The sequence below is a fragment of the Anopheles ziemanni genome, chromosome 3 (assembly GCF_943734765.1).
Source record: "Anopheles ziemanni chromosome 3, idAnoZiCoDA_A2_x.2, whole genome shotgun sequence".
NCBI lineage: Eukaryota > Metazoa > Arthropoda > Insecta > Diptera > Culicidae > Anopheles > Anopheles ziemanni.
The window spans coordinates 42,806,158-42,820,313 of NC_080706.1; the positions used below are offsets into that span (position 1 = coordinate 42,806,158).

General features: G+C 52.6%; 1 protein-coding gene across 1 annotated transcript; it reads left to right on the forward strand.

Annotated features, from left to right (window-relative positions):
* Positions 1-209: 209 nt before the first annotated feature.
* LOC131286337 (sushi, von Willebrand factor type A, EGF and pentraxin domain-containing protein 1) lies at positions 210-13,922 on the forward strand. The gene is made up of 21 exons (XM_058315276.1): positions 210-275; positions 477-498; positions 640-721; positions 814-2,247; positions 2,333-2,535; positions 2,614-2,995; positions 3,074-3,234; positions 3,354-3,556; positions 4,496-4,989; positions 5,067-5,317; positions 5,403-9,764; positions 9,849-10,014; positions 10,445-10,690; positions 10,770-11,828; positions 11,917-12,278; positions 12,349-12,812; positions 12,887-13,040; positions 13,102-13,300; positions 13,385-13,590; positions 13,682-13,810; positions 13,891-13,922. Exons 1-21 carry the CDS (start codon positions 210-212, stop codon positions 13,920-13,922), a joined length of 10,677 nt encoding a protein of 3,558 aa, XP_058171259.1.
* Positions 13,923-14,156: the final 234 nt, after the last annotated feature.

Here is a 14,156-nt window from a genome sequence, read left to right on the forward strand (position 1 = left end):
GGCCGCCGGTGCTATTTTCCACTTGCGTTCGACGTTTGTGCCTAGAAGGAGTTGTTGCTGCTGCTGCTGCCTGTTAATGCGAATGGTACCTGCTTGTTGGCAGGCAAGCGGGCAGGTGGCAACCGCCATCAGCAGAACCATAAAACGACCTAACACCCGCATCGCTTTCTTCTCTTTTTCTTTCCGATATGTAGTCACAAATTACCAACATGTACACGTTCCCTAAATGCTGGACCCTGCTGCTGATAGTCGCCGTAACGGGAATAGCCGCTGAGGTAAGGACAGCCGTTCTGTACGCTGTAAACCACGCGGCCGCGTTCCGTTCTCATATGTGTGACTTTTAAATTTGCATTTCTCTTCCCGGTGTTGTCTCTTCCTTTTCCTTCGGTTGTTTTGGCTGCCCTGTGCCACTTCGTCGCTCGCCCACACGCTGTGGCTTTCTTTTCGCATTTTTTTCGGCAAACTCACCACAACAGGATGTACTCACATGTCCAAATGGTAAGTAGGTTACGGTGGTCATCGTACGCCAAAAACCCAACGGCGCGCAGGATTGCTGTGATTGCTTGGAATTTTTGGGGTAAATATTGGAACTGATCAAACGTTTGGCTTTGTTTGTTGTTCTCCTTTGAATCGCGACAGGCTGGAAGCTTCGGGGGTTACACTGCTACAAGTATTTCAACGTGAAGCACTCGTGGGTTAAATCGTCCACACTTTGCAAAAGGTAGGAACACTCGTCTCCTAAAGCATGATTTCAGTCCAAGCGTCTGTTATATGTATTTGTCGGGAAAACCCCTTCAATTTCTCCCCGCGCAGGTATGGCTCCGAGCTGGTGACGGTTGACTCGTACGACGAGAACAACTCCACGTTCCAGATTGCGACCAGCAGCGAGTACCGGACGCGCAACAATGTCAAGTACTGGCTCGGGTTCGCCTCGCTCGACGACCTGCGGACCAACACGCTCGAGTCCACCTCGAGGGGTCTGTTCTCGCAGTACTCCGGCTTTTGGGCCATCAACGAACCGAACCCGCTGGCGGGTGAGTGCGTCGCGGCGAACCTCGGCTCGACCGACCAGAGCTGGGAGCTGAGGTCCTGCGAAACGCTGCTTCCGTTCATGTGCAAGGCCCGGGCCTGCCCGCAGAATTCGTTCCACTGTTCGAACGGGGCGTGCGTCAACCAGGCGTACAAGTGCGACGGCAATGACGACTGCGGCGACGGTAGCGACGAGCTGGACTGCAGCGCCAACTGTAACATCTACATGGCCTCCGGTGGTGACGTCATCGAGTCACCGAACTTCCCGCAGAAGTACCCCTCGCTGAAGTCCTGCAAGTGGACGCTCGAGGGTCCCCAGGGGAGCAACATCATACTGCAGTTCCAGGAGTTCGATACGGAGAAAAACTTCGACACGGTGCAGATTTTGGTTGGTAGCCGTACGGAGGACAGTGCTGTGTCGCTGGCCACACTGTCCGGTAAGAGTGACGTCCCGAACCGGACGTTCATTACCGCGTCCAACTTCATGGTGATCAAGTTCACCTCGGACGGTAGCGTGGAAAAGAAGGGCTTCCGAGCGACGTGGAAGACGGAACCACAAACGTGCGGTGGCGTACTGCAGGCCAGCAAGCAGGAACAGTATCTCAAGAGTCCCGGCTTCCCGCAGGCGTACCCCGGTGGGATCGAGTGTCTGTACATTATCGCCGCACGCAAGGGCTACACGATCTCGCTCGACATTCAGGATCTCGATCTGACCGCCGACAGTGACTACCTGCTTATCCGCGATGGTGAGAGCGCCCACGATAAGCCGATCGCGAAGCTGACCGGCACGATCGACACCAAACCGAACCGTGTGATCATCTCCACCGGAAACAAGCTCTACCTGTACTTCAGCACATCGCTGGCGCAACCGGCCAAGGGCTTCAACATTCGCTACGTGGAGGGCTGTACCGCGGTGGTTAACGCCCCGAACGGTACGGTCAGCTCGCCCGCCTACAACCTGGCGATGTACCCGAACAACCAGGAGTGCTACTTCGTCGTCAAGAACCCATCGGGCAAACCGCTGTCGATGCGATTCGTCGACTTTGACGTACACAGCTCGGATCTGGTGCAGGTGTTCGATGGACCGTCGACATCCGGTGTGCGGCTTCACGCCGGCAACGGTTTCACCGATAACAACGCGCCAAAGATCACGCTCACCGCTTCCTCCGGCAAAATGCTGCTGAAGTTCATCACCGATGCACTGTACAACGGCAAAGGGTAAGTGAAACCGGTCAACGGTGTTGATCGATCGCGCAATGTTGACCTCCATTCGCAACGTATTTGTCTGTTTTCTCTGCTATAGCTGGTCTGCGGAGTTTTCTGCCGACTGTCCCGAGCTGAAGCCGGGTATCGGGGCGATCGCTAGCAGCCGCGATACTGCCTTCGGCACGGTTATCAACTTCACCTGCCCGGTTGGGCAAGAGTTCGCCACTGGCAAGCACCGGATCACCACCGTGTGCCAGAACGGAGGCAACTGGAGCGTTAGCTACATTCCAGACTGTCAAGGTAAGTGAATCGAGCGTCCAATTTTTGCTCTTTGACTTGTCCGTATGACCTAACGGGCTGCTTTTTGCCCCGCTACAGAGGTTTACTGTGGACCGGTGCCACAGATCGACAATGGATTCTCCTTCAAAACCACCAACGTTACCTATCGCGGTATCGCGACCTACCAGTGCTATGCTGGCTTCGCGTTCGGATCCGGTCTAGCGACGGAAACCATTTCCTGCCTGGCCGACGGTACCTGGGAACGACAGCCGGCCTGTATGGCATCGCAGTGTCCGCCGCTGCCGGAAGTGGCGCACGCCAACGTCACCGTGCTCAATGGCGGTGGACGCAGCTACGGTACGATCATCAACTACGAGTGCATCCCAGGCTACGTGCGCACCGGACGTCCGATTCTGATCTGCATGTCCAACGGCCAGTGGAGTAGCCCGGTACCGAGCTGTTCGCGCAAGCAGTGCTTCAAGTATGTGATCTCATTCTCCTGCTGACAGATCATTACCAAATGATCGTTACTCACGCTGCATACCTTTCTCTTACGCAGAGTGCCAGACGTTCCGAACGGCTACGTGGTCGACAAGACCCGCGAATACTACTACGGTGACGAGGCACGCGTCCAATGCTACAAAGGCTACCGTTTGATTGGCTCCCATACTGTCAAGTGTAATGAACAACAAGACTTCTCTAATGTTCCGGTTTGTGAAGGTGGGTGTACACGGAAGGATCAAGTGTGACTCCGTTGAAGAAACACTCGTATGAATTAGCATAACAAGTTTTCGATTACTAATAATTGTTCTCCGCCATCGTTGCCCCGCCTTTCACAGATATTGATGAATGTCAAACGTCACAGTGTGATGCGGCCTCGACCGAGTGTATGAATGCGGCCGGCTCTTTCCATTGCAAGTGTAAGACGGGTTACACCTCGTCCATGGAATGCCGCCCGGTGGTCGATCTGGGACTCTCGAACGGTGGTATAGCCGACGACAGCATAACGGTTTCGTCGACGGCGAGTGGCTTTGAAAAGGGCGTAAGTATCCAATTGACCAAAAGGCACATTTGCTAAATGTAGGTGAATTCATCCATTATCCGTTAATCGGTTAATCTGTTTGCCAAATTTCACTTTGAATGATTTTCCTCATTTTGATAATGATACTCTGCTACCTCGACGAAGAATAAAAACTAACCTGAGGTAAACCTTATTCAAACATCTACGTATCGTTAAAGTTTATGAAATTTAAAATTTATTAAATTTAACTCGAAAATTTAAATTTAACAGACTGACAGACAAATCTGAAGATTTAGGACTAAAGACAGAAATAAGACTTAGATAAAAGTTTGTTTAAAACCCGATTAAAGTTTGTTTAAAAAAAGTTTGTTTGTACCAACGAAGTAAAATATTTGAATGATTTTAATTTAATTTAATAATTTTAATTTAATTTAATTTTTAATGTCAAATATTTTTAAACAAAATATACATCAACAAAAGATAAACGCAAAACATTCTCGTTAAAATTTTCGCTTAATTTATTTAATGGATTTTAAAAAATCGCTAAAGAGATATCAATAGGATTAAACATAAGTTCTTCTCGAACTCATGAAAAAAACATTCATAAACTAGGCAATTCCTTATCTTAGGCTCTTAAACACAATTAGTATTTTTGTTTTATGTACATTTGTTAGTATTTTTCCAAAACACTTGCCTCCATTTGTTAGTTGGTGGGTAAATGATGATGCATAAATACTAGATACCCTCAATTCTTCTGTAGATCGTTGACCAGGTGTTTGATCTCACCATAGGCATGATAGGTTATAGGTCCTTTCACTTTTTCCCGTTTCAAATTTACGACCTACGTGGGTAGGTAGAAAGACAAACCGGAACTATCAAGCACTTGTTAGCCACCATTCTTGTACGAGAACGACGTTCTTAACGCCGTCCACCATCCATTTTGCGACGTATCAATTTCAGATGATCCGTCTGAATTCGGTCGGCTGGTGTGGCAATGGAAAGGAGCGCGGCTCGAACTGGGTGATTATCGACATGAAGGCACCGACCGTTGTGCGTGGCTTCCGTACGATGTCCGTGCAGCGCATGGACGGTGCGTTGGCGTTCACCTCAGCGATCCGGCTCGAGTACTCGGACGACATTTCCGACGTGTTCAAGGACTACGCCAATCCGGACGGGACGGCGGTAGAGTTCCGCATACTGGAACCGACGCTGTCCATCCTCAATCTGCCCATGCCCATCGAGGCGCGCTACATCAAGTTCAAGATTCAGGACTTTGTGGTGGCCCCGTGCATCAAGCTGGAAATTATGGGCTGCACGCGTTTGGACTGCCTGGACATCAACGAGTGCGCCAAGGATAACGGTGGCTGCAACCAGAAGTGCGTCAACTCGCCCGGCTCGTACAAGTGTGCCTGCAACTTTGGCTACGAACTGTTCCGTCAGAATGGAACCGAAGGGTAGGTGTTGGTAGCGAATGGCGAATGACCAAACATGTAGACCCAGTACGATTAAAATAATACTCTCCTTTCTGTAGGTTCAGTATCGAGCGTCACGAAACGGGTGAGAAGGACGGTGACATTTACCAGCGCAACAAGACTTGCGTGCGTAGGATGTGCCCCGCGTTGTCCGATCCGGAGAACGGAAAACTGCTGACCAGCGAGATTCAGCATCACTTCGGTGACGTCGTGAAGTTCCACTGCAATTTCGGGTACGTCCTATCGGGCAGCTCGTCGTTGTCCTGTATGTCGAATGGCAACTGGAACGCATCGATGCCAAAGTGTCAAAGTAAGTATCCTTCTTAGAAAGAATATGTTTTGATATTTGGATTTTGAGTTCGTATTGTAACATCTATCCACTTGTATAACGCCAGGTGCCAAGTGTGTTTCCTTGCCGGACGATGAAAAGGAAGGTCTCTTTGTGAAGCGTGGCGATCAGAACGAAATTCTTGTACCGTTCAACGAAAATATCACCCTGGAGTGTACGACCTCGGGCAAGCAGATTGGTAAAACGGCTATTTCTACCTTCCGCCAGTGCGTGTTTGATCCTCAACCGGGATATCCGGATTACTGGCTATCCGGGGTGTTGCCAACTTGCGCACGGGCAGACTGCGGTACACCGATGCCAACCGCCGGTGCCGAGTACGGTCAGTACGCCGATACCAAGTACATGAGCTCATTCTTCTTCGGATGCCAGAACACATTCAAACTGGCTGGGCAGACTAGCAAGAACGACAACGTTGTCCGTTGTATGGCGGACGGCGTGTGGGACTTTGGCGATCTACGGTGTGAGGGTCCGGTGTGCGTTGACCCTGGTCGACCGAACGATGGCTTCCAGGTGGCGAACAGCTACGAGCAGGGCTCGGAGGTACTGTTCGGATGCTCGCGTGCCGGCTACATCCTGATCAACCCGCGTCCAATCACGTGCATGAAGCAGCCCGAGTGTAAGACCATCAAACCGATCGGCATCTCCTCCGGCATTATTCCGGACAGCGCTATCAATGCGACGTCTGAGCGGCCAAACTACGAGGCAAAGAACGTACGCCTGAACTCGGTCACGGGATGGTGTGGCAAGCAGGAAACGTTCACGTACGTCAGCGTGGACCTGGGTAAGGTGTACCGCGTGAAAGCGCTGCTGGTGAAGGGCGTCGTCACGAACGACATCGTTGGCCGCCCGACGGAGATCCGGTTCTTCTACAAGCAGTCGGAGAAGGAGGATTATGTCGTGTACTTCCCGAACTTTAATCTGACCAAGCGGGATCCGGGTAATTACGGTGAGTTGGCAATGATCACCCTGCCAAAGTATGTGCAGGCACGTTTCGTCATTCTGGGCATCGTTAGCTACATGGACAACCCGTGTCTGAAGTTCGAGCTGATGGGTTGCGAAGAACCGTCGACCATGGAACCACTGCTCGGTTACGACTATGGTTACTCACCGTGCGTCGACAACGAACCACCGGTCTTCCAGAACTGTCCACAGCAACCAATTCTGGTTAAGCGTGGACCGAATGGAGAGGTACTTCCGCTGAACTTCACCGAACCGACCGCCCTCGATAACTCGGGCTCGATCGCACGATTGGAGGTAAAGCCACCACACTTCAAGACCACGAGCTACGTACTGGACAACACCGTGGTGAAGTACATCGCGTACGATTACGATGGCAACGTGGCGATTTGTGAGATCAACATTACCGTACCGGATATTACGCCACCCCTGCTCGACTGTCCGCAGAGCTTCGTGATCGAGCTGGGCGAGAAGCAGCAGAACTACTACGTGAACTTCAACGACACGATTAAGCGCGTGAAGACATCGGACGCTTCGGGTGACGTGCGCGTTGAGTACATCCCGGAGGCGGCCTCAATCCCGCTCGGTGGATTCCGCAACGTAACGGTGGTGGCAACGGATAAGTTCAACAACAAGGCTTCGTGCAACTTCCAGGTGTCAGTACAACCGACGCAGTGTGTCGATTGGGACCTGCAGGCGCCGGGCAATGGAGACATCAAGTGTACCACGCAGGAGTCGGGTGGCGTTGAATGTGAGGCCACCTGTAACCCAGGCTTCCGGTTTACCGATGCGGACAAGAAGAAGGTGTTCAACTGCAAGAAGGGTCGCTTCTGGAAGCCGTCCTCGGTGGTGCCGGACTGTGTGTCGGAGAACACGCAGCGTGCGGACTATCAGGTTGTCGCTACGACGACGTACCGTGCCAATGGGGTCGTGTCGGAACTCTGCCTGCCCCAGTACCAGGACCAGACGGCGAAACACTTTGCCAGCCTGAGCAATGTGCTGTCCCAGCGCTGCTCGGCGGTGTACGTTAACATGAACGTAACCATCCTCAAGTCGGTGCCGCGCCTCATCGAGGAGAACGTGGTGGAGATGGACTTCGTTCTACTGATCGATCCGGCCGTCAAGCAGCCGCAGCTGTACGATCTGTGTGGTTCGACGTTGAATCTGATTTTTGACCTAAGCGTACCGTACGCCAGTGCGGCCATCGAGCCGCTGTCGAACGTGAAGGCGATCGGTAACGAGTGTCCACCGCTGCGCGCACTGAAGAGTTCGATCTCGCGCGGATTTACCTGCGGCGTCGGTGAGGTGCTCAACATGGACACCAACGATGTCCCGCGGTGTCTGCACTGTCCGGCCGGAACGTACGCCGGCGAGAACCAGACGACCTGCTCACCGTGCCCGAAGGGTTTCTATCAGCATCGCGAACGGCAAGGATCGTGCCTCAAGTGCCCGGTCGGAACGTACACGAAGGAGGACGGATCGAAGGCGGTGCAGGACTGTGTGCCCATCTGTGGCTACGGAACGTACTCACCGACCGGACTGGTGCCCTGTCTCGAGTGCCCGAGGAATTCCTTCTCGGCGATGCCACCGATGGGTGGATTCCGCGACTGTCAGGCCTGTCCGAGTGGAACTTTCACGTATCAGCCGGCCGCGCAGAGTGATACCGACTGTCGGCGCAAGTGCCCGGCCGGTACGTACTCGTTCACCGGGCTGGCCCCGTGTGCTCCGTGCCCGAAGAACTACTTCCAGAAGTCGGAGGGAGCGACGACATGCAATGAATGCCCATCGGGTCGACGTACGGATACGGTTGGCTCGCTGACGGCGGATGATTGTAAGCCGGTCACGTGCAACGAGAACTCCTGCCAGCACGGTGGACTTTGTGTGCCGCTGGGTCACGACATTCACTGCTTCTGCCCGGCCGGATTTTCCGGATCGCGGTGTGAGATCGACATTGACGAGTGTGCGTCGCAACCGTGTTACAACGGAGGCATCTGCAAGGACCTGCCCCAGGGTTACCAATGCCAGTGTGCGCCGGGTTACAGCGGAATCAACTGTCAGGAGGCGAAGAGCGATTGTGACTCCAACCCTTGTCCGGCCCGAGCGATGTGCAAGGACGAGCCTGGATTTGGCAATTACACATGCATGTGCCGTAGCGGCTACACGGGAGACAACTGCGACGTCACGATCGATCCGTGTACGGCCGGGGAAAACCCTTGTGGCAACGGAGCGACCTGTCACGCGCTGCAACAGGGACGCTTCCGATGCGAGTGTACCGCTGGTTGGGAGGGACATCTGTGCAACATCAACACGGACGACTGCGCGGAGAAACCGTGTCTGCTCGGGGCGAACTGTACGGATCTGGTGAACGACTTCAGCTGCGACTGCCCGCCCGGTTTCGCCGGCAAACGGTGCCAGGAGAAGATCAACCTATGTCTCTCGGAGCCGTGCAACCATGGTATGTGTGTCGATCGGTACTTCTATCACGAGTGTATCTGCGCTCCGGGCTGGGATGGTTCCGCTTGCGACGTCAACGTCGACGAGTGCGAGAGCGACCCGTGCAAGAACGGTGGCTCGTGTACGGATCTGATCAACGACTATCAGTGCACCTGCGCCGAGGGATACACGGGCAAGAACTGTCAGCACACGATCGACGATTGTGAAAGTGCACCGTGCCAGAACGGTGGCACTTGCGTCGATCAGTTGGATGGCGTGACCTGTCTCTGCCGGCCCGGATTCGTCGGGCTGCAGTGCGAGACGGACCGCAACGAGTGTCTAAGCGATCCATGCAATCCGATCGGCACGGAGAAGTGCCTGGACAAGGAGAACGCATTCGAGTGCGTCTGCCGGCAGGGCTTCGATGGAAAGCTGTGCGACAACGACATCGATGACTGCGAGTACGCACCGTGCCAGAACGGAGGCACCTGTATCGATCGTGTCGGAGGATTCGAGTGCAAGTGCCCGTCGGGATGGACCGGGGAGCGGTGCAACGTCCAGGTGACGGCGTGCGACGTCGAACGGCCGTGCAAGAACGACGCCCAGTGTATCGATCTGTTTGAGGACTTCTTCTGCGTCTGCCCGAGCGGTACCGACGGTAAGAAATGTGAAACGGCCCCGGATCGCTGCATCGGCCAGCCGTGCATGCACGAGGGCCAGTGCAAGGACTACGGTTCCGGACTGAACTGCTCCTGCTCGATGGACTTCACCGGAGTCGGCTGTCAGTACGAGTTTGACGCGTGCGAAGCCGGCACCTGCCAGAATGGGGCCACCTGTGTCGATCGGGGCAGCGGCTATCAGTGCATCTGCCCACCGGGCTACACTGGCAAGAACTGCGAGACCGATCAGGTGGACTGCAAGGATAACTCCTGCCCGCCCGGTGCCGTGTGTATCGATCTGAACAACGATTTCTACTGCCAGTGTCCGTTCAATCTTACCGGAGACGATTGTCGCAAGTGTAAGTAAAGTGTTACTCTCGGTTACCATACTTTGATAACTAACACTTTTCACCTACTCCTCCTCTTCCGTTCGACTCCAACAGCGGTCCAGATTGACTACGATCTTTACTTCACCGATCCGACCCACTCGTCCGCATCGCAGGTTGTACCGTTCTACACAGCGGCGTCGGACAGTATGACCCTGGCCATGTGGGTGCAGTTTGCGCAGAAGGACGAAACCGGCACCTTTATCACGCTTTACTCTGCAAGGTAAGTGCAAGAAAAAAAATGGTAGATTGAGTCACTCAAATGAGGATTCTGCATAAGATTTAAAAGAAATGTTGTGGAAATGATAACACAAAAAATGTCAATGATACAAAAGTGAATGATGTATTTGTGAAAGTATTTCTTCATAATGGTGAACTAAAGTCCAAAGTACCCGAAATGAGCTTTCATGACCCTCTTTGATCTATTACCAACTATAAAAAATTCAGCTTCTGCACGGACATCAGTTCCTTTGACGTGATTTGTTTGAAAATAAACAGCTCGATTCGATCGGATTAATTCGATCAAAATCTGTGCTAAACATTATAAATCCAATTTTATTTCTGACTTTTTCGACAAAGCCAATGAATTTGTACTGCAAAAAAGCTCGATGAATTTGTAACGATATTGATTGTTTGTATGTTTTTGCTTCCAGCTCACCGAATGTGATTGGAAAGCGCCGCACGATGCTGCAAGCCCACTCGAGCGGTGTTCAGGTATCGTTCTTCGAGGATCTGCAGGATGTCTTCCTGCCGTTCAAGGAGTACAGCACCATCAACGACGGCCAGTGGCATCACATTGCCGTCGTTTGGAACGGCAAAACGGGCCAGTTGATGCTCATCACCGAGGGTTTCATTGCCAGCAAGGCCGAGTATGGCATTAACCGCGTGCTACCGAATTAGTAAGTACCGGAAACGGTCATTGTGTAGGGAAGAAACATGGAGTTCCTAACGGGTTGTTTTTTGCGATTGTTATTGCAGCTGCTGGCCGGTGCTTGGAGTACCGCTTATGGATGGCAACCGGAAGGAGGCGTACAGTGATCTCGGTTTCCAGGGCAAGCTGACCAAGGTGCAGATCTGGAGCCGTGCGTTGGATGTGACGAACGAAATTCAGAAACAGGTGCGCGACTGCCGCAGCGAGCCGGTGCTGTACAAGAACCTCATCCTGAACTGGTCCGGCTACGAGCAGACGCTCGGAGGCGTCCAGCGATCCGTGCCGTCGACGTGCGGTCAGAAGAAGTGCAAACCGGGCTACGGTGGGTCGAACTGCCAGCAGCTGCAGGTGGACCGTGAAGCGCCTGTCGTTGAGTACTGCCCGTCGGATCTGTGGATTGTGGCGAAGAATGGATCGACGGCGGTAACCTGGGAGGAGCCACGCTTCACCGACAACATTGGCCTCTCAAAGGTTGTCGAACGAAACGGACACCGATCGGGTGAGACGTTGCTGTGGGGCATCTACGACGTGATGTACCTGGCGTACGATGCGGCCGGCAATACGGCATCCTGCAACTTCAAGGTGACGATCGTGTCCGACTTCTGCCCGGCGCTGGCGGATCCACTGGGTGGTGCGCAAAGCTGCAAGGACTGGGGTGCCGGTGGACAGTTCAAGGTGTGCGAGATTACGTGCAATCCGGGCATGAAGTTCTCGCAGGTGGTACCGAAGTTCTACACTTGCGGCTCGGAAGGTTTCTGGCGCCCGACGGTGCACCCGACGGTGCCCCTGGTGTATCCGGCATGCTCACCGACCAAGCCGGCGCAGCGCTTGATTCGCATCCAGATGCAGTTCCCCTCGGATGTGCTGTGTAACGAGGCTGGCCAGGGTGTACTGCGGCAGCGCATCAAGAACGCGATCAACGCCCTCAACCGAGACTGGAATCTGTGCTCGTATTCGATGGAGGGATCGCGCGAGTGTCGCAACGTGGACATTGACGTGCGGTGCGATCGTAACCGACATCCGAACGGTATTGTGAAGCGCCAGACCGTGCTGCAGATTTCACCGGAGAGCGCATACGCAATCAATGCTACCATCCCGATCAAGAGGTACGTTCTTTAAACACGCCGTTCCGGACGTGGCCCATCTTGTTGCAATGATTTTCTAATTCGTTCTCCCGTTCCCGTCACTTTGCAGTGAAATTGCTAGCAACTCCAATGGACAACGGTTGAACACGGTCAATCTGCTGGAGAAACTCATCCTGGAGGACAACCAGTTCGCGGTGCAGGACATTCTGCCCAACACGTTCGGTGACGCGTCGTCGCTGAACCTCGTCACGGAGTACGCTTGCCCGCAGGGTCAGGTCGTGGTCGAGCCGGACTGCGTTCCATGCGCCGTCGGTACGTTCTACAACGTGTCGAGCAAGACGTGCTTACCGTGCCCGGAGGGATCCTACCAGCCGGAGATTGGTCAGCTGAAGTGCAAGAGCTGCCCGAAGATCGCCGGACGTGTTGGTGTAACGGCACTAGTTGGCGCACGGTCGGCCGTCGAATGTAAAGGTAAGTTGGTAACCTTTCCACCATCCCAAATGGATTATTGTTTCTAACCAACGACCTTCTCTCGCTGCAGAACGATGTGCCGCCGGTAAGTACTTGGACTCTGTGACCGGACTTTGCCAACCGTGCGGCTTCGGTTACTACCAGCCTAGCGAGGGTTCGTTCTCGTGTGAGATCTGCGGGCTCGGACAAACGACACGCACGGCGGAAGCGACGAGCAAGAGCGAATGTCGCGACGAATGTAGCTCCGGTATGCAGCTCGGCTTGGAGGGTAAATGTGAACCGTGTCCACGTGGTACGTACCGCAAGCAGGGTGTACATCCGTCGTGTCTGTCCTGTCCGAATGGACGCACCACGGCTAAGCTGGGATCGTCCAACGTCGAGGAATGTTCGTTACCGATCTGTTCGCCTGGAACGTACCTGAACGGCACGCTGAACGTTTGTGTCGAATGTCGCAAGGGCTTCTATCAGTCCGAGTTCCAGCAGACGTCTTGTATTCCGTGCCCACCGAATCATACCACACGCAGTACGGCAGCGGTAAGTAAAACGGCCCTTTGTAAACAGTTTAATTTAAATAACTTAAAATTAACTTTTCCTACCTTTCATCACAGAACAACAAAAATGAATGTATCAATCCATGTGAGGACGTCTCGGATGGTTCCCCACGTTGCGACCCGAACGCGTTCTGCATACTGATACCGGAAACGTCCGATTTCAAGTGTGAATGCAAACCAGGATTCAATGGCACCGGAATGGAGTGTTCAGGTACGGCCAGGAATCATTGCTGGCATCAGGAACAGTTTTTAATTTTAACACCCTTTTCCAGATATGTGCAACGGTTTCTGTGAGAACTCCGGTCATTGCGTGAAGGACGCGAAGGGTCTACCATCATGCCGCTGCAAGGGATCGTTCACCGGAACGAAGTGTACCGAGCGATCGGAGTTTGCGTACATTGCCGGTGGCGTCGCAGCAACCGTTATCTTCATAATACTCATTGTTCTGCTGATTTGGATGATTTGTGCGAGGTACGGTGACTAGTTTTACACGATCGAGAGTCGCTTGTTGTATTTGTGAGAAATGTTAAACACTTTTTCTTTTCCTTTTCACAGAGCCAATCGCAAGCGCGACCCGAAAAAGATCATTTCACCAGCGGCGGATCAGACAGGCTCGCAGGTCAACTTCTACTACGGAGCGCACACGCCATATGCCGAAAGTATTGCTCCATCGCACCACAGCACCTACGCGCACTATTACGACGACGAGGAGGACGGCTGGGAGATGCCCAACTTCTACAACGAGACATATCTTAAAGATGGTATGGGACACTAGGCGCCATAACCGCCTTTTCACCTTTAGCGACCTTATGCGGGTTAGTTAGATAGTTAACCTATTTGTCTCGTGAACAGATCAATTCATCGGTGTTCAAGGTCCCAACGGAAAGCTCAATTCGTTGGCTCGATCCAACGCATCGTTGTACGGTACGAAGGATGATCTGTATGATCGGCTAAAACGTCACGCTTATACCGGTAAAAAAGGTAATTTAAATTTTGTTTTTGAGTAAACTGCAGCTAGGACATTTTCATTTTATTTTATTCTATTTTCATTTCTTTTGCAGACAAAAGTGACACTGACAGTGAAGAGCATTAGGCATCGTTGTTAATTTAAGTATTAGTTTATATTACAATCCCTTCAAAATACTCTTGTAAAAAAATATTAAGTAGAACAAGAAAAAAAGACAGAAAGAACGAAAACCGAAAGAACGACACAATCACGCGGGAACACAATCTTTTCATTAAATAAATTGTATGTTTTAAATTACGACTTTTAATTACGACTTGCCTGAATTGGTTATTTGTTTGATCCGAAAACGTAATAAATATA